General features: G+C 51.8%; 1 protein-coding gene across 2 annotated transcripts in view; it reads right to left on the bottom strand.

The window, feature by feature from the left end:
• Positions 1-605: 605 nt before the first annotated feature.
• Positions 606-23349, bottom strand: part of ALPL (alkaline phosphatase, biomineralization associated) — a 28212-nt gene continuing 5468 nt past the window's right edge. Inside the window, exons 2-12 of one of the 2 annotated variants that reach the window (XM_048519308.1) lie at positions 23143-23254; positions 22520-22639; positions 21809-21924; positions 17258-17432; positions 14381-14556; positions 8736-8879; positions 6381-6450; positions 4954-5088; positions 3917-4108; positions 3323-3442; positions 606-2886 (exon numbers count right to left, since the gene is read on the bottom strand). In XM_048519308.1, coding sequence (XP_048375265.1) covers positions 2618-2886; positions 3323-3442; positions 3917-4108; positions 4954-5088; positions 6381-6450; positions 8736-8879; positions 14381-14556; positions 17258-17432; positions 21809-21924; positions 22520-22639; positions 23143-23200 — 1575 coding nt within the window. In that variant the 5' untranslated portion in view covers positions 23201-23254 and the 3' untranslated portion in view covers positions 606-2617. Of the gene's footprint in view, positions 2887-3322; positions 3443-3916; positions 4109-4953; positions 5089-6380; positions 6451-8735; positions 8880-14380; positions 14557-17257; positions 17433-21808; positions 21925-22519; positions 22640-23142; positions 23257-23349 lie in introns of those variants that run through there. The other variant, XM_048519309.1, reaches the window with a different exon arrangement.

Raw genomic sequence — 23349 nt, 5'->3', positions numbered from 1 at the left:
GTACTGATCTGTTCCCCGGGGCTCCGGAAAGCTCCCCGAACGCCCGTTCCAATCAACGAGACTTTCCTCAGCCAAGCAGGCAGCGCATTTGAGAGGTGCTCATTGGGATGTGACGTCCAGCGCGGGAGCATCTCCCCCGGGCACCCAACTGATGGGCTAACTCGATTTTATTGACTGACAGGAAATTAATAAACTCACATGGTGAGCTGGGAAAGTGTGTAAATCTGGCAGAGAGAGACATTTGTGAGCAGCCTCCAGCAAGTTGCTGGAACATTTCTTTCCGCTGTCCTAATTAAAATCCAGAGCGCGCAAGCCAGAAGGATGAGCTCAGATCCAGGCCCAGCCACTGGACGGACGCTGCAGCCTTGGACAGAGAGGTGTGCTTTGAAAAGAACCTACTTGGTATGTACGGGCGCAGCTTTTCAGAGCAGGAACCCTCCCGCATGGAAACACAGCCTGAACTTCACAGCAGAAGAGAGAGACAAACGCTCTCTCATTCCTTTCTGTCCCTCAAGTAGCGTGTGGCTCTGGAACCCGGTGGCTCTGGAACCCCGGATGCCCCAGGAGGTGCCCATTTGCTTCAGAACAGTCAGTTACAGTTCCAAGTGTTCCAAAATAGTTTTATTTTTTTTAACACCTTTAAAAAAATATGTGAACAGTCAACACAAAGTCAATCAGTTTAGGGACTCTTGCAACAGCCACCATGGGATGCTGTCATCTCTTAACGTCAATCAGCACATCCTCTGCCTGACATCAGACTCCCAGAAATGGGCTCTTCTGTGTGGCTCTTCTGTGCCCAGAGGGCAAGGGGCCAAGGGCTGCCCTGCGCAGAGATCCTCAGACCCTCTGCCTTCCCGCAAGGGCACGGCCTGCAGAAGTGGCTGGTTATTTCAGGGTGGGGAGGAGTCCCTCACTCCTCAGCTTGCATGATCAAAAAGATGGGCTTTTCCTACTGTGAGTGTGCAGTGCGTTGTTGTTGCTTTTTAATGTCCCTGAGATGCCAGAGGAGGCCGTTGTTGACACCTGGGTGCTCAGGTAGACTGGAATGGTACGGAAGGTTGGTGGTTGGATGAATTGCTGGCTAGTTTCTCCTGTTGGAAGGAGGCTGCTTGTTTGAGCCCTCAGGGACTTCTTTGATGGTCTCCCCTCTGCTCCAATGTCGTATTCCTTGTTCACTCCTTGTTCCTTTTTAAGGCACATTGCAATGAGTAGATCAATGGAATCATGTATTGATCATTGAAAAGGGGTTGGAATGTGAAGGGTTTTGCCAGGGTGTGTGGGGCTAGTTGAAACCTCCAGGTCTTTTCCAGTTTTGTTGTTCGAGCAGCTTCTATTGCATCAGAGAAGAATATGGAGATGAATGGATACTTGGTACGAAGTCTAAATTTAAGGAGGTGTTCTAGGTAAATCAAGAAACAAACACTTTCCAAAAAGATTGCATAGAGTAGCTGGTTGTCAGGGGGGACGTACAGACCCACATTGTGGATTTTTTTTTCTCCTATGGACTGGACCCATTTTCCAATCTCCTTCACAACTCATTGGACAGATACACTTACTAGCAGTTCCATGCTGCTATCTGTCTTGCTTCTCACCCCCCAAGTTCAAGACAACTGCCTTTTTATTTCTTCCAAGTGCCAGTTATACATTAAAGCCATCAGATGTCCCCTTCTTTCCTTATTTTAACCAAGGGATAATTCCTTGACATGCTGCAGAACTGCTCTAGGAAAGGGGATTCATGGTAGCACATGCACTAGCCAGTCAGAACAATGCACACGCTGCTGTTACTGTGCAAACTATTAGACCTGATTTTCCCTGAGCTTGATCCTGCAGAGGTTTAGGCCTTGTGATGGGAAGGAGTCACAAATGAACGAATGCGGTGAGTTTGTTTCAAGAATGCAGCAATTCCTGATTCTGTGTATGTCTGTATGCAGCCCTTGGTTTGGTTTGTCTTATAAGACTGATGTGATTTCCTCATGTTGCAAGTTCCTCTGCTATTTTGTGCCAAAGTTCAGGGGCAGGTTGCGAGACCTTTGCCTGAAGGAGACGATGCTTCCAATTTGCAAGTAAATCGGCAACAAAATGTGGACTCAGCAAGTATAAGTAGAATGGGTTAAGGGGACAGTTGATAGATAACACATTATCTTTTGGACCGCCTGAGTTTCAGAAGCGCTTGGAGTCAAGGTCTTTATGACAACAGATGGAACTTTCCTTGAAGAAACGCTTTGGCAAAGCAGAGGAAAAGAGAGGGCAGCAGGGCAGGCCTTCTCCCCTTCCTCCCAACGGAGCCCGGAGCTTTGTTATCTTCATGCAGGAAATTATATGCAAAAAACATTCCTGCCTTTGCAACTGTTGTGGCCAGCCCAGATCCTAACCCATCAAGTCCAGGGACCTCCATCACTCAGACCCCCCAGACCTTGTGGTCTAGCACAGAAACCCCCAGCTGCTCCGGCACAGAGTAAATAGTTGCTTTGAAGTATTGAGCAGCCGGCTCTGGTGGGGCTCACCGAAATTAGGTGCTGCAGGTGCAGGAAGTCTCAGAGTGGAGCAGAAGCCTGTATTTGTGGCAGTCGGGGCACCTGGGTCACCTAAAGAGGAATGAAATGTCTGAGGACACATCTCAGAAGACCAGACTAAGCAGGAGGAAGCAGATCAGAGCAGAGGTCATGGCAAGCGGTGCTGACAGGCTGTGGGGGGCACCAGAATGGCAGTGGCCTTTGTTTTCGCCAATGCAGGCCGCATATGCCATCACGTGGGGTATGTAGTTCTGCTCATGGACGCCATGGAGGAGGTGGGCCATGGGGCCCTTGGCAAAGACGGCAACATCTTCACCACCGTGAGTTTCCTGCCGCAAGGGAACGGCAGACTGTGCCTGGTAGTTGGCGTGAGCTGCACAGAAAGAGAGAGAAGAAAGGGAGTAAAATGAGTGAAATCCACGGCATGTCAGGAATCCCAAACCCACCTGTACCTTCCCCTCTTTCTTGCAACACTAAACAGGTGGGCAGCATACAGTTTCAATGGCCATGAAATAGCTGGCTCTGGTAGGGTTGACAGCAGGACTAGAGATCCCCCAGGATTACAACTGGCCCCCAGAAAGCAGGTCCCTTGGAGGAAATGCCTTTTTTGGAAGGCATCATCATACCCTGCTGTCCTCTCCAAATCCCACCTTCCTCAGACTCCACTCCCTAATTTCCAGGAATTTCCCAAGCAAGAGTTGGCAATCCTTGGCAATCCTAGGCTCCGGGTTTGAAAACCAGCATCATGATCCCACCTGAAGTGAAACATGGCCACGAGCGGAGGTAGCCCCTGCTGGCCCCGTACTCACCAAAGTCCACCCAGGACACGTTCTCTCTCTCTCCGGCCACTGTTTTGTATCCGGGGCCATTTCCATAGAGGATAGAGGTGAACGGTTTCTTGTCAACGTCACTCTGCATGGGGGCCAGTCCTAGGGCAAGGAAAGAGAACACGCACCGTTCAAGGCCTGACAGAACCAACAAGCACATACACGTTTCACTGTGGCTGTGTCATTCTACACCACGGGGTCACTGGGACATCTGCAGCGAACTCTGAGAGTGGAATGGGCAAGGACAGAGTAAAGACTAGGAGGAACAACAAGGAAAAAGGAAGCAGAAAGGAGGGGACAGGCAAACAGAAAAGGCTTGGCGGTGAAGAGAAGAGATAATGGAAGGAAGCCGGCAGGTTCTGGGGTAAGAAAACAACGGGCGAGAACTCCCAGCGAGCTCTTGTTCAGCCTGCTGGCCGGCTCTCCCCACTTCCTTCTCAGATGCCCACCAGACTGCTAAGACAGAATGGGCGATTTTTATAAAACAGCATTCTAAAAAAAGCTACCCGTGTCCACAGGGCTCTCTGTTGACGGCAGCAAATTACCCCCAAGTCAGCTGGTGTGAGTGAAACATACCAAAAATCGGATTGCCGCGGGGCGTGTAGCCCCCAAAAGTGAAAACGTGGGAGTGGTCAGCAGTAACAACAGTCAGGGTTTCCTGTGACGAGGTCATGACGTCAGCCAGCCCAATGGCCCGGTCCATCTCCACTGCTTCATGCAACGCCTGCTTGGCTTTCCCTTCGTGGTGGCCGTGGTCAATCCTGCCCCCTGCAAAAGGAACAGCAGCAGAAGTCACCCAGAGACTCTCGGCCACTCAATAACAGGGCAGGCCACTCCCTCATTAAGCCACTCCCTCATTAAGCCACTCCCTCATTAAGCCGTCTCTCCAGGTACAGCTGTCTGAGTGAGAGACTGGAGCACCTTCCTTATGAGGAGAGGCTGCAGCGTTTGGGACTCTTTAGTTTGGAGAGGAGACGTCTGAGGGGGGATAGGATTGAAGTCTATAAAATTATGCATGGGGTAGAAAATGTGGACAGAGAGAAATTTTTCTCTCTTTCTCACAATACTAGAACCAGGGGGCATTCATTGAAAATGCTGGGGGCGGGGGGGGGGGGAATTAGGACTAATAAAAGGAAACATTTCTTCACGCAACGTGTGATTGGTGTTTGGAATATGCTGCCACAGGAGGTGGTGATGGCCACTAACCTGGATAGCTTTAAAAGGGGCTTGGATAGATTTATGGAGGAGAAGTCGATCTATGGCTACCAATCTTGATCCTCCGTGATCTGAGGTTGCAAATGCCTTAGCAGACCAGGTGCTCGGGAGCAGCAGCAGCAGCAGCAGCAGCAGAAGGCCATTGCTTTCACATCCTGCACGTGAGCTCCCAATGGCACCTGGTGGGCCACTGTGAGTAGCAGAGAGCTGGACTAGATGGACTCTGGTCTGATCCAGCAGGCTTGTTCTTATGTTCTTTTGTTCTGGATGGGGCTGCTTGCTGAGAATGCCCTCTGCAGAACCTTCTCAAAAGCCAGCAGCTGCTGGCCTCCAGCGCACCCATGTGGGGCTGCCCAGTCCCCTCTTTCTGCACACCCTCCTCCTCCTCCATCTCTCACCTTCCACCAGCAAGAAGAAACCTTGGGGATTCTTCTGGAGGATTTTGATGGCCACCTTCACCATTTCCGTCAGGGAAGGATCTGTTTCATTGTTCCTGTTCAGTTCATACATCAAATCCATTGGCTCAAACAAGCCTATGGGGGGAAAACCAGAAATAAATGCGAGTGAGTTACTGTTCGTGGCCCCATTCAGCTCCAAGTTCTACCTTACAGTTTCAGGCATGAGTTTTTGGAGGCATTTTGGCATTTCCTGTCAGACTCTGTGCTGTGAGTCCCGTCCTGGCCTTCATGAGCTCCCTGTTTCTAATTCACCAGGCAAGGCCTGTTGTCAGGACAGTGAATCCTACAGGCAAGGGACAAGCGAGGGAAAAGCAGAGGAGTCCCTTGCTGGGCACGACTGGGTCAGACCCACACAAATCAGGATTGATGGAAAACGATAAGCCATTAAGCTAGGAAATGAATTTAGCCAGGTTCTGTTAGCTTTCTGTGTTATTTTCAGACTTTAAAAAATTCTTTTGTGTTCTTTTCCTGCTTTTTTATCCCTCCGCTGCAAGTAATGACGTACATCTTCTGTTCTTACTCTGCTTTGCTAAAACAAGGTTAAATCTGGTTGTATTAAGACAGCCCACATTGTCCCAAGTAGCTCAGTAATGGGGCTGGGTGGTGTGAAAATCCAGCTCTCAAGTGAGCCACTCAACATGTCTAAGATCTCAACGTGTCAGGTGGCAGTGGCCGTGCGTGGTTTGGCTGTCAGACATCTGCCAGCAACCCTCAAAGGCTTTAGATGGCGGGGCAGGTTGATATCATGGTCCATGATCCCACAACAGGCCTTCCAGGTATGCTCTAGGCATCCCTCAGAGCAAGGAGGTCTGGTCGGCCTTGGTGTGGCCTATTGTTTCAGGGGCAGCCAAAAGTGGCTTTCAAGGGCCTCCATCTTTGGCTTTCCCTTGCCCTTCCTCTTGAACCACCACAAGGACTGGGCTTTCATTCACTGCCCTTCAGTTCCATATTCTGAGTGAGTGAGTGAGTGAGTGAGTGAGTGAGTGAGTGAGTGAGTGAGTGAGTGAGTGAGTGAGTGAGTGAGTGAGTGAGTGAGTGAGTGAGTGAGTGAGTGTGTGTGTGTGTGTGTGTGTGTGTGTGTGTGTGTGTGTGTGTGTGTGTGTGTGTTGCAGAATTCACAGCATTTCTTTCAGCCACCTTCTGCCCCTTCTTTCCAGGGGTTGTTTCCCATTCTGACTCAAAACCCTCCTGGTTCCAAGGCAGAAAGGAGAACCAGATGGGCTCAGAGCCACTGGGAAGCCACAGGGTCAGCTGCTGTGGGGGGGGGGGGTCAAAGGAGCCCAGGAAAGCTAAATGTTATCTCCCAGAATACAGAAATGTGGTCAAACTTCCAAACTCACGACCTCCACCTCTGGTTGGAGACTCACCCAATAAATAGTCAACTTTGTCCAGATCCAGGTTCATCAGCTCCGTCCGGTTCCACACATAATGGGCTCTCTGCAGGGAAAGGGACAACATCTCACCATAGTGGAGGAAACGGGAGGCGCTCCGTGTTTGTCAGTGGCCTCCGTGACCACATGCTCTGAACATACAGACACAGTTTATTACATATGTCAGAGGTTACTCCAGTTTAACCTCAGACATTTCCTGTGGTCTGTGCCCCTGCAGGTTATCATAACCAATGGCAGCTGAGAGAAGTTTCCACTGGTACCAAATCCTCCCTTCATCCATTCCCTCTGTCCTGATGTGGAGAATTCGGGGGCCATACCAGGGGTAGCTGCATGTTCCAGAACTGCCTTTCCTATCAACACCGGCCCATCAGTAGGGGAACTAGCTGTCCTATGGTAGTAATCCTCACCACAAGGTGGATGGCCTAACGATCCAGGATGTTGGGTCTCTGCCCTGCTTGTAGCAAGAGTTGTGTTAGCTGTTCCAAGGGATGGGTCTACAGGGGGAGTGAATGAAGGCTATATTTGTCAGTATTTCCTGTCATTCTCCCTGTGGTTCTGCAGTGTTAGGCTTAAACTGGGGAGGCCTGGGTGCTCAAATCCCTGCTCAGCACTTTGGAATGATAGATGCGTCCTCTTTAAGCGTCACTTCCACTGCTGTAAAACCTGGGCATCAGCGCTTTGTGGAGAATCAGTGATCCAGACTGCTAAAATATTCTACAGCAATTATTAATAGAGATAAGGAGGAGAAACTCTCGTATAAGCGCCCCTTTCTATTATATCCTGAGCCTTCCTCTCTGCTCTTCACAGGAGAAGAAACATATTGTCAGAGATTTTTAGGTACTTTCTCAGTTCCAAAATCATGAACCTTGGATGAAAACAGCTTCTATATCTAGATCAGCCATTCTCAACCAGGGTTCCGTGGTACCCAGGGGTGCCGTGAGCGTGTCCCAGGGGTACCGCAGCAACACTACCAGCCCCCCTAATTTTTGTGGTGTCCCACCGGCACCAGCAATGACATGGAGCTGGCCCAGGGGGCAGGGCCTACCACAAGGTCAGCAACCACTTCCCCCCCCCCCCCAGTGCTACCCTTCACCCTGGGAGGGGAAGGTGGGGTGTGTGGCAAGCAGGGGCAATGGGAGGGGAAGGTGGAGGGTGGCAGCAGGGGTACCGTGAGATATGAAGAGTGAGGTCAAGGGTACCCTGACCTCGAAAAGGTTGGGAAACACTGATCTAGATGGTCTCAATAGGATTCCTTTTACAAGAAAAATCCGGAGCTGAGGGGGTCAGTTAGAAACTCTGCCTGGAGGGTCACACTTTTCTTCTGCAGTTAATTGACAAACTGTGCTCCAGAGTCAAGAGTTGACACTTGGAACAGATTTCTAGTCACCTCCACAGCCTTCTGCTGCCCCATCTCAAACCCATAATCAAACTTTGGTGGAAATGGAGAGCAGCCTGTTGGGCCTTTTGAAACTGAGCAGACAGGTAGGGTGATGGAAACCAGGAGAGGGTTCTTGCCGCCAGAGAGTACGCTTCAAGCCAGTGCTAAAGTATTATGGAGCAAAGAGCTTAGAGAGAGAGTATGTTTCTGTGACACACTGAGCATCTGCGCCTATTCCCTCCCATAGTAGAGTGCCAAAGTGAGTGCATCCCCCATCTCCACAGTCACGGGTAGATGCCTTCAGTGGTTTGTATGACCTTGTGCTGAGGCAAACCCCCTGCAGAGATGCAAGGGGCTCAGCCTTCAATATGAGCACAATTGCCGCACAGAAGCACAATTAATACAACATGGCATCAGCAGGGAACCTGCAATAATCGCACTCATCTAGTGAAATACTAAGATCCATTGTGAGTGTACACTATTATATAGAATGGCTTTGATTCCATGGAAGAGCTCTGTGGACTGGGGGGGAGGGCAATTGTGGCTCATTCCCAGCTGCTGCAGACTTGTGGACACCGCCCCACCCCGCCCCACGCCCCGCCCCACACTGTTCCTGTGGATCCCTCTTTCTCCAATGAATGAATGAATGAATGAATGAATGAATGAATGAATGAATGAATGAATGAATGAATGAATAAATAAATAAATAAATAAATAAAATGTCTTCCATTTGTGGAAACCTCCGGTGGATGCAAGCCAATAGAATCTAATACATCACAACAGTTCTTTGGGATCTCAGGAGGAAGCCTTTCCTAGCACTGCCATCCCCTCTGCCCTGCGGAAATACTGGGAACTCGGTCTGATCTGAGGCCTGGCATCTATGAAGTGATGAGCTTATTGTCTAATGCTGAGCTTCGTTCCCAGCAATCCTGGTAGCCCAGCACCACACAAACCTTGTCTTTGGGCTTCTGCTCCTTCCAGACCCCAATAAGGTTTCTGTTGTCCAGCCGAGTCCCCCTATACTTCTCCTCGTTTGGATACTCCACATCACTGGTGTTCTTGGGAAACATGTACTTCCGTCCTCCACCCATAATCACCTGAGCAGAACACAGACAAAGGCCATGAAACACCAACGGCTGTAACCTCTATATGGTTTTTTTAAAAAAATAAATTACACCTTAAAGCAAAAAATCAATATTCAGGGGCTACAGAAGTCAAAGCGGAGTTTGAGCAGGTCTTCTGTACGCAGCAGGAGATCAGCTGCAGAACAAGAGTGCAATGTTTCGTCATCCCATTTCTTGGTTTACGGTTTTGAATTCATCTCGATTCATACTCAAATTGCAAGAATTTCAGAGAAAATCCGTTTGTTTTTCACACATTGCAGTAAGCTGTTGGTTGTGTGACTCATGAAAATCTTTGATTGGGGTTAAAAGAAGTGGGTGTTCCACCACACTAGATGGTTTAAATGTACAACCTATATACTCTGGACAACAGGCTACTATCAGGACAGAATATGGAAAAAAACAGAAAAGGTTGAATTTTACTTCCCTATCTCTTCAATCAATATGCAGAATAGATCAAGGGTAACTAAATTAGATATGGATGAAGGTGGAGTGAAAATTGGTGGAGGGAGCATTAAAATGTGATATATACTGATGGCACCACATTACTGGCAGAACATAGTGAAGAGCTGGAACCAGAGGCGTAGCTCCAAGGGGAAAGGGGGGGTGCGACGCACCAGGGGCGCCCCCTGTGGGGCATGGCGAGGGCGTGGCAGGGGTGTGGCATGGCGTTCCATGCGGGGCAGGGGTACCACAGACTGGCAAAGAGACAAATAAGTGGGTTCTGCAACAAATCAAGCTTGAACTCTCCCAAATAGATAAAATGACCAAACTGAGGCTATTGTATTTTGGTCACATTTTGAAAATACACCAGCCTGTTCTGTTACAGACAGGCGTAACGGGCCCAAACCAGACCATCTGGAGACCCATCACCTCTTATTAAACCCTGTTGGCCCTTGAAGAGTTTATATATATATATATATCTGAGTTTTATCTTGCAACAATAATATGTGTGTACCGTAGACTCAAGGGCATTGATTGACTCTGAGTCCATTCCTTTTCTGCATCTGTTTATCCCATTGCAACGATTTGCTCATGTTAGTTCTTAGATCTTTGCAGTTCTTAGATAATTTGCTCATGTCAGTTCTCAGGGCAGGGAAGAGATTGTACATACACGGTATATAAATCTATAGAATAAATATTGTGACAGGATTTTGGGGAGCGCTCTCATTTTGCTTGGAATTCAGTTATCCTTCCAGATGGACTCTTGTACCAACCACTCAGCTGCCTCAGAGAGGATGAGCTGGCACCCTCTCTCTCTCTCTCTCTCTCTCTCTCTCTCACACACACACACACACACACACACACACACACACACACAGCCCAGAGGGCTGGCGGCAGATGCCACAGCGGCCTCCCACTGAAGGAAGAGGGGACTCTGCAGACAAGAGGCTCTCTGGGCTGCCTTACAGCCCTTCCTAGGATGGGTGCTTGTCCAGCCCCAAAGAGCTGGGATTCCTCTGGGCTTGCGTCTCAAACTGCTTGAGACGGAAAGCGTATTTTCTTGCCCACAATTACTTCTAGCTGGTTCTGCAGTCCCCTTCTTGGATTTCATGTCTGCTTAGAAGGTGAATCATAAATGCATCAGCAGTAGAAAAAAAAATTAATTACATACCAACAAATCTCTGTGAAATAGAATTGGCTTGGCCAGCATGTAATTATTTCCAACCCAGGGACAAAGTTAAAATTATTTAAAAAATGGGCCCATTAAGCTGCTTAAATAGCAGATTCAGCCGTTTTAGCTTTGGGGCTATTTTGAAACCAAGAGGTGTAGTTATTTATTTATGCCGGGGGAAAGCATGATGCCGGAGCCTGTCAGCTGATGCTCACGATGAAAGGGGCTCGGGCCCTGAGCTGCCATCCTCAAACCCCACTGTGGCCAGGGGCTTGTGGCTGCTGCAACGCCCTCCCCGGCATCAGCCGTCCCTCCCATTCCAGGCACTGCTTGGAAAGCGTTCTGTGTTCCTGCTGGCACCCACAGGTTGCTGGACTCTGAGGCTGCAGGCAGCTGTGCCAGGCCTTGGTGGTGGAACCAGAGCCTTCTATGGGATTTGTGGGTCCTGGCCTCACCACCCCTCAATTTCTGCTCCTTCTCTGGCCTTGGTCCTCAGCCTCTATTGTGGAATCTCAGATTGACTCTAATTTCCTCCCCCCCCCCCCATCCCAGCACCGAGCCTGATGGAATCTGGCCCTTTTGTAACCTGCAGGGAGAGTGTGGTCTCTTCAAACTCTAGTTTAGTCACACAAGACTGTGGAGTGTGGACGGTGGTCGCTGGAAGTCCCTCTTCTTTCTTGCGAGAGATTCTGAAGCAGGCCTTTGTCTGTGCTTCTTGCACGAAGGGACGGCAGAGCGAACAACTGAGCTCCGGTGGAGCCTCCAACCGAGGAGGTATTTTTTCCACGTTGATTAGGCCAAAGTCTCCCAAGGAGTACAGGGGGAAAATCTGAAAATGTCACCAGACTCATGACCGGAACCTGCCTGAGTCATCTTGCTGCTTGTGTGGGCCATTTTCAAGGCCAAAAAGAGCCAGAGAACATTGGCTCAGTGGCTCTTGCAGTGTGGGTAAAACTTCTCACAAGAGGCACCCTTGAACTTCCTCCGGCTCGGCCATGCAAAAGTTTCCTCCACTCCTGCTGTTGCCGTTTTGCACAGGGCTGGTTCATTTAGTTGCAAGTGAACCATCCGCTCTTCAAGCCATAAAACAACAGCATATTAAAATGATTATTTAAACTACCAGCAGTAACCTGATGGGAGCATGGAACAGGTTTCCTGCGGCACCAGAATGCCAAACTGCTGTTTGAAGAACTGGACGTAGGGACGTGGTTGCAGCTGGCCACGGCTGTTCACTGACCATGTTCCTTTCTTCAAAGCGTCCCACCTGACCCTGTAGGCAGGATCGGTCTGAAGCACAGTTGATGTAGCAGATGCCCCCCCAGCAGCTACTCAGAAAGGGTCGGCAGAGGGAGCCATTTCCTCTGCATGTCAGCCAGACAAAAAGCACTGATTGTATTTTTTGGAAACTGGAGCTCGCTGGTGCAGGCCGATGCAGCAGCATACTGCGTTCTAGTGGCCAAAACAAAAGATTAATGCACCCCCACCCTGTTTGTCCCGCTCCCCTGGAATGCATCAAAGCCAGCTCATGGCCCTTGGGAATGCCCGCTTTCTACAACCATCATGAGCGTCTGGCTCTGGGGGGCAACGGCTGCGTGAGACTGTGGCCCCCTCTTCCCGTTCACAGCCTCTGATGACCAGAAACAGCCGTGAGAGGAAATCTGACGAATGATAAAATGGCTGTGGTGGTCTGGCCACAGTTCTAAAGAGGAAATTACTCAGGAAGTTGTAAGGTCCCTGCCTACAAATGGGAAGGCCCTGGTGGGATGGCTGTTGTAATGCCACAACAGGAGTCTACCTGGGGATTGTGGGGGGGGGGGGCTTTACCCTCTCCTGTTGCTCTCAGAAGAATGGATTCTCACAGCTTGGCCAGAGGCTATCCCCAGGTGTCAGTGAAATAGACTCTGAAAGCTTCGTATGAGCTAGAGGGCTCATTTGTGTATTTAAAGCAGTAAAATTGGAAAGTACACTTTTAGAAGAAGAAGAAGAAGAGTTTGGATTTATATGCCCCCTTTCTCTCCTGCAGGAGACTCAGGGGCTGACAATCTCCTTGCCCTTCCCCCCTCACAACAAACACTCTGTGAGGTGGGTGGGGCTGAGAGAGCTCCGAGAAGCTGTGACTAGCCCAAGGTCACCCAGCTGGCGTGTGTGGGAGTGTACAGGCTAATCTGAATTCCCCAGATAAGCCTCCACAGCTCAGGCGGCAGAGCGGGGAATCAAACCTGGTTCCTCCAGATTAGATACACGAGCTCTTAACCTCCTATGCCACTGCTGCTCCTTTTACTTAACAAAACCAATAGTTTATGTTCTTGTGCCTTACAATGTTTCCAGAGTTATACGTGAATTCTGTTAGTCGCTTAAAAGTTTCAAACTATATTACTTCTAGCTACCTCTCTCCCTGTTTTGCTGACCAAAATGCGCTTCTGTAGTTCTGGAGACCAATCGGGTCAGTCCAAGCTGGAATCCTCCAAAATCGTAAGACTGGATTAAAGAGCAGCATTGTTTTAAAACAGTGTGGGTGCTGTATTCTTTCTGCTCTTCAACCAAGGGCTAAAGAGCTTTCTTTTTCAAAATAAAGTGAGGGGGCACCCAATACCTCTGTGCATCTGGACGTTTTAGTGAGTGTCAAGAGGGCGGACAAGTGACTAACGGAATTCACGTACAACTCTGGAAACATTGTAAGGCACAAGAACATAAACTACTGTTTTTGTTAAGTAAACTTGCAACTCCCAGGACAAAACAAAATTGCAAAGCAAGGTCGAACAGGGTCAGAAACGGCAGAACACCCAGGCTGGCTCAGAGAAACCAGAGAAAGGAACTTTCTTGATTATTTGTTCCACGTACAGTTTGAGGAGGAGGAGGAGGAGGAGGAGGAGGAGGATTTATATCCCCCCTTTCTCTCCTATAGGAGACTCAAAGTGGCTTACAAACTCTTTACTCTTCCCCCCTCACAACAAACACCCTGTGAGGTGGGTGGGGCTGAGAGAGCTCAGAAGAACTGTGACTAGCCCAAGGTCACCCAGCAGGAATGTAGGAGTGTGGAAACACATCTGGTTCACTAGATAAGCCTCCAGAGCTCAGGCGGCAGAGCGGGGAATCAAACCCAGTTCCTTGGGGCTTGGGGGGTGGGGTGTGGCTCCAGGAGGTGCAGGAACTGCCTGGCTGTTTCTGGGCATCGCAGAGTGGGGTGGGCCAGTTTCCTGAAGCTCAGGGCTTCCCAGACATTCCAGGACTCGGGGCGGGGGGGCAGCATGGCTCCAGGGAGCATGGGGCTGTCCCGAGCATCGGGGCCTACTGCTGTCTCGGGGCACAGCTGGAAAAAGAAGCTCTGATGCCCAAAAGCTCATACCCTAAAAATCGTATTGGTCTGCAAGGTGCTCCTGGACCTAAACCAGATTCTTCCTGGTAGCTGGAGAAAGCCGTTACACCTGCTAGTCAAGGAGTGGCGCTTTGGCAGCAGAGGAGGGACAGCCGCTCGTGATTCTCCCACAGAGAAAGGTCCAGTTCAATCCCCATCCCTTACAAAGTTTCTTGGGTGGCAGGGCTGGAAAAGGGGCCTCTCTGCCCGAGACCCTTTCATGGAAGAAAGCACAGGGTGTAGTTGGGCCCAGGAACTGACCCAGAAAACTGCAGCTTGGTCCGTTAGTGTGTATGTACTACGTCATGCAGACCTGAGGATCTGGCTACGTACCTTCCTTCCTTCCTTCCTTCCTTCCTTCCTTCCTTCCTTCCTTCCTTCCTTCCTTCCTTCCTTCCTTCCTTCCTTCCTTCCTTCCTTCCTTCCTTCCTTCCTTCCTTCCTTCCTTCCTTCCTTCCTTCCTTCCATTCCCCTCTGACCTGTTTGGCCAACCTTGCAGACCCTTACCTCAATCCCTGGGATGTTTTCAAACAGCTGGTGGGCAATGTCTTTGCAGCCCTGCTGAATGGCTTCAGGGGGCATCTCGTTATCAGAGTACCAGTCCCGGTCGGCAGAATGTGCGTAGGCGGCACTCGGGGTGGCGTGGTTGACGCGTGTCGTGGTGACGATGCCCACGGATTTGCCTGAAACCAGAGAGGTGAAGGACCGGTGCTGTCAGGGCAAGCCAGGATTTGGTTTCTTGGCTCAAGATGCAGGAGTCAGTGGTTGGCTCTGGGGGAAGGCGGGGGGGGGGGGCAATGCAGCCCCAAATCCTAGCTCTGGAAGGAGAGGAGCATTTCTAGATTGGCAGCCACCAGCCTTTTGCTTCCAAGCAGAATGACTTCTTGCATCTTGGACAATTACAGTGTGTGTGTGGGGGGGGGGGGTGTCATTACTCTGCCTTTCCAAAAGGCCACTGACCTGGGTTAAATAGTGTCCTGCTCTGTAAAATCAGTCATTTTATTGTGCCTCAGTCTTGGCCGCAGCCCTGCTTCCCACCCCTGCAGAACAAATGTGTTCCACTCCGGCAGGGGACCCCCTTTCCCTCCCCTCCCCACACTTCCTTCTCGCCCCCTTCCTGTCTGCATCAGCCCAGTGGGGTACGGAGGGTAAAACAGAGTTCTTTGTAACTGGAAATCCAGGAGTTTATTTTTATTCCTGGGTCAACTGATCCATAGAAAGGAGCGGCTGTCAGGCTGTTCCAGGTTTGGGCACCTGGAAATGTCACACTTTGATCTGAATTTATGCAGCTCCTCCAAAGAAGGAACAACCGCAGGGACCACTGGCCGGAGCTGGGCCTGCGGGAGGGCAGCAGCTAGAAAGGCAGTGAGTGACTCAGCGACGGAGAGATTCCTCCGCTTCGCCTCGCATCCTCAGGTTTGACGGGCTCTGGGGGCTCAGTCCAACACACAGAATGCTTTTTAAAAAGCACTGTTTTCATGGCATTTTCCACTGGTTTATTTGTTTTGAAATAAACAGGAAGGATCCAAGGTTTTGATTTCCACAATGATGCTAAAGCAGACAAGTTCACAGAGCGAGGCCATTCATGGCTTCCCATTTTACAGCAGCTGTGAGGACTCCCCCCCACCCCCCACCCCGGGTTTCTTTTCTAGTGTTTTTAAATCCAGATAATCCAAATGTCAATGTTAAGATAACACAAAACTGCGGACAAACACAGCACCCATTTAAACAAAATGTAAACATTTGTCTTCCAAACCTACTGGGCTCAGCCTGCCCAGAAATTTGTCTTACGTGAGTCTGACTGACATCAATGGGAGCCTGAGCAGAGGTAGGTCTTGGAGAGCAGGGCATTTCTTGTGGTCCCCCCTCCTCTGGGGCGTCTCCAACCCTCCCTTCAGTGTGGTGAAAGCATCACCGGCCGGGGCTGCATTCTTGCTCCCTTAAGTGATTTCGGCCTGGTTATAAATGTTAAGTCTAACTTGCCTCACAGCCATCTTGCAGGAATAAATGAGGGAGGGGAGAATCATGTACACCTCCTGGACTCCTTGGAGGAAGGCTGAACTACCAATGTGAGAATTAAGCACTCCGGGAGTGGGGGTTCGTGGATTCTCTGCAAAAGGGAACTATTTCTCAAGGGCATTTGCATTCCAGGGCCAGATGCCCTGGTGCCTCTTTATTCTCTTCCCAAACCTACCCACACAGTTTTCCTCAGCCTTTATATGGAGCAACTTGTCTCATAATGCACTGCAAAGCACGGGCCACGTTCAGAGTCTGTTGCCTGGACACACCACACACACCGTTTTCAAGTCCAAATGGATCCTGACCCCTGGGTTAGAGCATGGTCAGAATATACTGCTGATTCTTTGTGCTGGTTTCCAGGTTTCAGTGAGCAGTTACTAAGTAAAGTTTTAAGAGGATCTGGCAAAGGGCCTTGCCGGTTAAGCATTTCTGCTCTCTGGATTTCTTCTGCGCCTTCTTGGAGGTGGTCTCTTAATTTTTGTGCTGGCCTGGAGCCCAGATTCCCACCTGTCTTCCTACTACACCCCAGCAATCCAAAACAGATCTACTCGGAAGTTTGCTGAAGTCTATTTACTCCCAGGAAAGTGTTCTCAGGACTGCACTGCCAACTCTCAGTGTTCACATTCTGGGGAATGGCCCGATTTCTGAGCCCCCCCCCCCCCCCCCGTGATCTCACCTTTTATTCACCGGCACAGAGCAAACTGTGCACTGCTGAGGAATGGGTCCCACCTGCTAGGTAGAAGCACAACCCCCCCCCCCCCCGGCCCTCCTTTTCTCACTTCCCCTCTGCTTTCCAGGAAGCAGGCTGGTTTAGCAGAATTGATAGGCTGCATGTGCTGGTCTTCCAATGGGAAAGGGAGTCCCGGCCACCGGGGGGGGGGGGGGGGCAATTTTGCCATAAATCCAAAGCATATGCTGCCACGCTCTTCTGAAACAGAACTCGCCAAGGGTGGGGAGGGCGGGGGAGGTCCATCATCACCAATTCCCAGAAATTTCTTCCTTGAAACTTTGCAGTGACCCATAATTTAACAAATCCCAAAAGACAATATTTGATTGTCAGATTTAGAGCCGCAGCCAATAAGGAAGCAACAAAACCGGGCAAATTTGTCCAGCCGTTCTTTGTCTTTGATTTGTCTATGAACTGTTAAGCTTTGGAGATGTTTTCTGAGCCCCATAAGGAAGAGCCGACAGGCCCATTTTATAAAGGGGGAGGAAGAGAAACATGGAAAGCCCCCCACCCCCATAACTGCCATTTGTGAAAACCTCCCATTTGGCCCACTGGGGAATGGGAACGGCTGCGGCATCAGGCTGAGAGGAGTTCAGCGCCTGTACTTTTTTGGTACCCACCCCCCCCTATCCACCCACCTGCTTCCTTCGCCCACTTGAGGATGGAGGTCACTTCATTGCCTGCCGTGGTGTTGCACTGGGATCTCGTCACAGCTGCGCTGACGCCCACGGTCCCCTCGTTGGCCTTCACCCCACACAGGTAAGCCGTGGCAGTGCCGGCACTATCGGGGACTTGCGCGTTGGTATTGTATGTCTGCGGGAGAGAATGCCAAGATGTTCTTGTGCAAAGTGGGGCTTCCAGGGATTGGGCAGAGTGGTCTTGACGGCCAACGTGCAGCCTGCACCAAAGCTGCCTTATCTAGGACGTTCGCCCCATCATTCAGCCATGTGACAGGAGGGCGGTCTGGATCCTGCCCTGCCTTTCCTCAAGGACAAGCGCCTTTCTTGATGGCTGCTCTGGGCCTGACTGTGGGGCCTCTGAGACACCCTGCCCTTGATCTGCATGATGGGAAAGAGGCAGGAGGAGGATGCTGAATGCAGACGCCATTGGCAACGCTCGCTCGCTCGTTGTGGGGGTGCCAAAGAAGATCTCAGCTCTTGGCTAGAAATGTGAGTGCTTCTGAGACCACTTGCTGAGCTGGTGCACTTGATGTGCGTAGATCATAGCCTGCTCAGAAGACATCCACCTCCACCTGCAGGGGGCTGCTCAGTCCTCAGACACTCTGACCTGCGTGGGCAATTGCAAAGACCCGGAAGCCACCGCAGGCAGAACTAAAGGGCATGTCAGGCGAGGAGTTGCCAGGTTGAAGGGACCCCCTGCATCAGGGGCTGCTCCTGACCATAGTCAGCTGCTTTCATTAGCTTTGCCTAACATGTTCTTTCCAAACCCACCCTCTTTATAGACTGTTGTCTTCTTTAAAAGAGAGAAAGGGGGAAAGACTCCAGGCAGATAATCCCGCTGGCCCTTGCTCGCCTCTGACATTTTCCTCCCTCTTGGAGCAAGGCCTTTGCACTAGTCAGGAAAGAGGTGGCCCCACTTGGCTCCTAACCCACAAAGCAGCTGGGCTGACCCCTCCCTGCTGCACCAAAACAAAGACCTATTTTTTCTTCCTCAAGTAACTATCGTGAGCAGAATACGGGACAAGACTGTTTAGGAGGAGGAAAAATCACTGAAAGCTGTCAGAGGGGGATCCACTGTTTGTTAATCCACGTCCTGTGCCAACCAGGTTAAAAATGTCTCCAGGCAAATTTAAAAGGGTTGATCAGTTAAGCAGCCCAGGCTGTAATAGGAAAGTTCCATCCAGACTGCACCCTGAGCCAGCCCCCTCCCCCCCCAGCCCAGCTTCCCATCTGGCAAGAATTCCAGTGGCCCCGGAAGAAGAAGGCCCAAAGCTGCAGAGGGAATGCTGTTACCCTAAGACAGTGATGGCAAACCTTTTCGAGACCGAGTGCCCAAAGGAGCAGCAGTGGTGTAGGAGGTTAAGAGCTCGTGTACCTAATCTGGAGGAACCGGGTTTGATTCCCAGCTCTGCCGCCTGAGCTGTGGAGGCTTCTCTGGGGAATTCAGATTAGCCTGTACACTCCCACACATGCCAGCTGGGTGACCTTGGGCTAGTCACAGCTTCTCGGAGCTCTCTCAGCCCCACCTACCTCACAGGGTGTTTGTTGTGAGGGGGGAAGGGCAAGGAGATTGTCAGCTCCTTTGAGTCTCCTGCAGGAGAGAAAGGGGGAATATAAATCCAAATTCTTCTTCTTCAAATTGCAACCCCAAACCCACTTATTTATCGCAAAGTGCCAACATGGCAATTTAACTTGAATACTGAGGTTTTAGTTAAGAAAAAACAGTTGGCTCCAAGGTGCATGTTACTCGGGAGTAAGCTTGGTGAAGCAACCGTGCAACGCTTCGAATGGGTGAATCACGACCCTAGGAAGGTTTACTCAGAAGCAAGCCCCATTGCCAGCAGCTGTGCTTACTCCCAGGTAAAGGATCATGGCCAGGCCAGCCTAGATGTATGTGTGTGTGTGGGTGGGTGATTTTCTGCCCCCCATAACGAACTCTGTGCACATGTGCCCACAGAAAGGGCTCTGAGTTCCACTTCTGGCACCCGTGCCATAGATTCACCACCGCTGCCCTAAGACAAGATGTAGACCTTTTTCCCTGTGAAAAACAGTCCACGCTTTTTCACTCCACCCTTACAGACCTCCCAGTGGCACAGATTGGTCTCCCCTCCTTCATGACATGCTCACAAACGACCTGACCTCACGGGGTAGGCGAGGCTGAGATTGAGAGAGGCTGGCCCAATGCCCCTAAGCCCTGGGGGGCACTAAGCCCTACACCCCACTGGCTCTCCTATACAAAGGGGCTTAATTGGGTGGAGCTTGGTGCCCTTCCCCAAAAGACAACCCAACATGCTGGAGGCTGGTAAAGCAATGGTGAGCATAAGAAGCGGGCTCGGGGGAGTGCTATTTAGACTCAGGGAATGCTGGAATGTAAGGTTCAGCTTTGGAAACCCAGGCAATGCGGAAACAAAACAAACGTCGTCGTTTTCTGGGACCTCTCAAGAGGCCTGTGGAATTCATTGCCACATAGTGCTGTGATCGCTGGCGGCATCAGGGAGGTCTGATAAGAGAGAGGGGTGGGAGGGAGGCCCTTCTTCCGGCGCTGGCATTGAGAGCTTGATGGAGTCTCCCAACTTCGAGGGTCCCATGCTGGAGGAAGGCTGGCACCCTGGGTGGTGCCACTCTCTCCCCCCGTGCAAGGGGTCTCCTCGTGCCTGGCTCAGGGGCTGCTCCACAAAGGCAGGAGCTGGGGTCTGCGTGGTGGCCTCAGAGCACCCAAACATGCCCCAGTGCCTCCTCTCTGTGTCCTTGGTTTGGGCCCAAACCCACCCATTTGTTCCCAGGAATCATCTCCACTTATTGTCAGCCCCATGGGATCCTTTCCTTGTTTTTTTTGGGGGGGGGGAGGGAGGGGGGGTTATATAAACACTCCGCCTCATTTTAAGGTACCGGCAGAGTTTTACTTTGCACAAACAGCAGATTCCCGGTTCCTTGTTCCAAAAGGAGGGGACACTGCGCCAGAAATGGCAGGCTTGGACAGGCTGCTGCTACCCCAGATCCTCCCAGTGGGTGTTGGTGCACCAGGTCTCAGTACGCCCTGGGTGGGTGCGTGGGAACAGTGGCACTCTGCGTAGGAGGGAGTGGACAGCAGCACAGCCTTCCAAGGCCTCTGCCACCCGGCCGGGGGGCGGGGAGGGACAGGAACAGAGCGGAGCCTGCAGGGCTAAGAGCCGTCCAGGGCCTCCCCCTGCTCCACACTCTGCCTTTTCACTTGGTCCAAAGAGACTGAAGAGCAGGGGATGGTCACCCCTCTTGCTCCCCCTGTTCAATGCCCGTTGCAGGATCCTGACATTTCTGTTTGTCGTGGGGGGTTTTGCAGGGAAGGGGGGAGAGATTTAAAAGACAGCCGGGGGCAGTTGAAGAGACTGAAACCAGGCGGTGGCTGAAGAAGAAGAGGAGTTTGGATTTATATCCCCCCTTTCTCTCCTGCAGGAGACTCAAAGGGGCTGACAATCTCCTTGCCCTTCCCCCCTCACAACAAACACCCTGGGAGGTGGGTGGGGCTGAGAGAGCTCCGAGAAGCTGTGACTCGCCCAAGGTCACCCAGCTGGCGTGTGTGGGAGTGCACAGGCTAATCTGAATTCCCCAGATAAGCCTCCACAGCTCAGGCGGCAGAGCTGGGAATCAAACCCGGTCCCTCCAGATTAGATACACGAGCTCTTAACCTCCTACGCCACTGCTGGAGTGTGGTAGAAGGTGCTTGCTTCTGAATTCCCAGCTGCCCACTCCTGAAGCAGAGGAACAGCGCAAGGAAAGGATCTTGAGCCCCTTCTGGTTTTCAAACCAGCATGCCCAATTTACCCTTTTTAAAGCACCCAGTGGGAGGAGGAAACGGCTGCCTTGGGGGGCTGGGGCAATCCAGGCTTTCCTGTCCAGGAGGAGGAGGAGGAGGAGGAGGAGGAGGAGGAGGAGGCTCCCCAGTTTTCCTGCTATCTTTCCCAACAAATTAGAACAAGACAGAAAAGTCGAAGGTGCCACAAGGCCGTGCAGAGACTCCCCGGGGACATCCCCAGGGCTCAGCTGAGCAACTGGCGAGCCGGCTTTGGAAGGCGTTTGCCCCGCTAGGCGATGGATGTTGATGCCCTCAGCTGGCTGCCAGCTGCTCTGAGCCTCCATGTGCTGATCTCTGCAGAGATGGGGGCCAAGCTGGCTACAAGGACAGGGAGGCCAGAGAATGGCCAGCTGAAATGCAGCATTCCCTGCCAACGCAACGCCACGTCCCGCTCCCAGCAGAGAGGTTCATCAGTGGTCATTAGTTGCAGCAATTCAGGGCAGAGGAACCGGACCTCTGAATGCCACAGCAATAACCGGGGAAGCTTTGGAACCAGGATGCTGCGTAGAAGGGCCCTCCTTGTTCTGATCAAGAATGGCTTCTCTTTAGTTCTTTTCATCGTGTTGTAGACAGTGGGTGCTGGGTTCAAATACTCCCCTGGCTATCCTTTAGATCATTTCCATCTCTGGAGGGAAAGCAGCCAATTTCTAGCAGGCAATGCAGAAACGCCTCCTTACCTTGGACAGGGCTACAAAGGGAAAGCGGTCCATTTCCAGCACAGTTTCTTCCCCCTTCCTGTGCTGCAGCTGCCCCTTCAGGATGCGTGCGGCAGTCACCGTGGAGACCCCCATGCCTGTAGCGGGGAGAGACCCCTCTCAGTGCCAGGTGGGAGCCAGGAGCCCCCCTTGGGGAAAGAGGGCACCCTCAGACACATCTTGCACCCAGGCCAAAGATGGCACACCAGGAGTTTGGTCGCCCCTCTCCCCCCCCCCCCCCACCAAGAAGAGACCTTCACAGAACCTGACAGGGCCACGGCAGTCTGATCTGCCCCATAGTTGAGCCACGTCGCTCTCACAGGGTGCAAGAGGTGGCCCACAACCATTGGACGCTTTGGGTGGATGCAGTGGGAAGAGCGTGGCCAGTCCTTGGCCTGAGGAGACCGGGGGGTGGGGTGGGGGGGACAGGAGCCAACCCTTCCCAACCCCTCTTCTCCTCTGCTATTTGCATGGAACTGACGAAGGAGGAGGGCAGAGTCCACCCTAGGATCTCCAGTTCCTCCCTGGCCTACAGTGGCGGACAGAGGGTAGGGTTGCCAGATCCCTGTTGGGACACTCCTGCAGATGTGCCGGTGGAGGCAAAGGGGCAACGCCACAGAGTCCACCCTCCGTGGGAACCCTGCTCTGCCGCCCTCTGGCTGTGTGCAGAACTGAGCCCCTCCCAGCCCTCACCGTCGCCGAGGAAGAGGATGACGTTCTTGGCCACATTAGTGTTGAGCTGCTGCAGCTTCAGGGCCCTCCGCAGCGTCTCCTGGGCCTGCCGTCTCCAGAAGTGGGGGTTCTTCTCCTGTTCTAGAAAGGGGGTGACAGAAGGAGGAAGACTGAGAGGGCCACATTCCTTCGTGGCCCTCTCCCACTGGCTTCACGGGCACTCTCGGGGTGGGGGGGCTCCTCGAGAGAGCCCCAGGGCTTTGGGCACCAATCGGCCTATGGCTGTCTGTCTCATGCAGGAGGCCTGCTCTTGGTGAGAGCTGCCAAGTCATGCTATGAGCCACATCAAGCCCAGTGCTGCGGGGGGCTCTCCAGGCCAGAGGAAGGTCTTTGCCCAGGGTCCACCAGCTGTAATCTGTGAGGTCTCAGCCAGAGACTCTTGGCATGCCCAGCAGATGTTCTACTGCCGAGCTATGGCCCCTCCCCTCCATCAAGGGCCTCTTGACGACCTTCCATGATGTCACAGCTACACAACCAATGACTGCCGTGGGCACTGACAGGCCATGGCCCCCTCTGGCACTCGCGAAGGGACACTTTCAGACCGTTTCTCCAACCAGCAGAAGTGTTTGTCCAAAGTCACTCACCTGGTATTAAGGAGGGCAGGCAGATGTCAACCAGAACGGCAAAGAGCAGCACTTTCATAGCGAGGGATGCAGTGAAGGCCGGGAAGGGACGCACCTCCAGGAAGTTCCAGCCCTGCAAAAGACAGCAAAGCATGTCAGCTGCCCCACCACACAGGCGACTTCCTGACGCTGATTGCTCTGCGTGCAGGTGTCTGCAGCCAAGAAAGC

The sequence above is a fragment of the Sphaerodactylus townsendi genome, linkage group LG16 (genome assembly GCF_021028975.2).
Source record: "Sphaerodactylus townsendi isolate TG3544 linkage group LG16, MPM_Stown_v2.3, whole genome shotgun sequence".
Taxonomy (NCBI): domain Eukaryota; kingdom Metazoa; phylum Chordata; class Lepidosauria; order Squamata; family Sphaerodactylidae; genus Sphaerodactylus; species Sphaerodactylus townsendi.
This window is presented reverse-complemented; position numbering and strand designations above follow the sequence as displayed.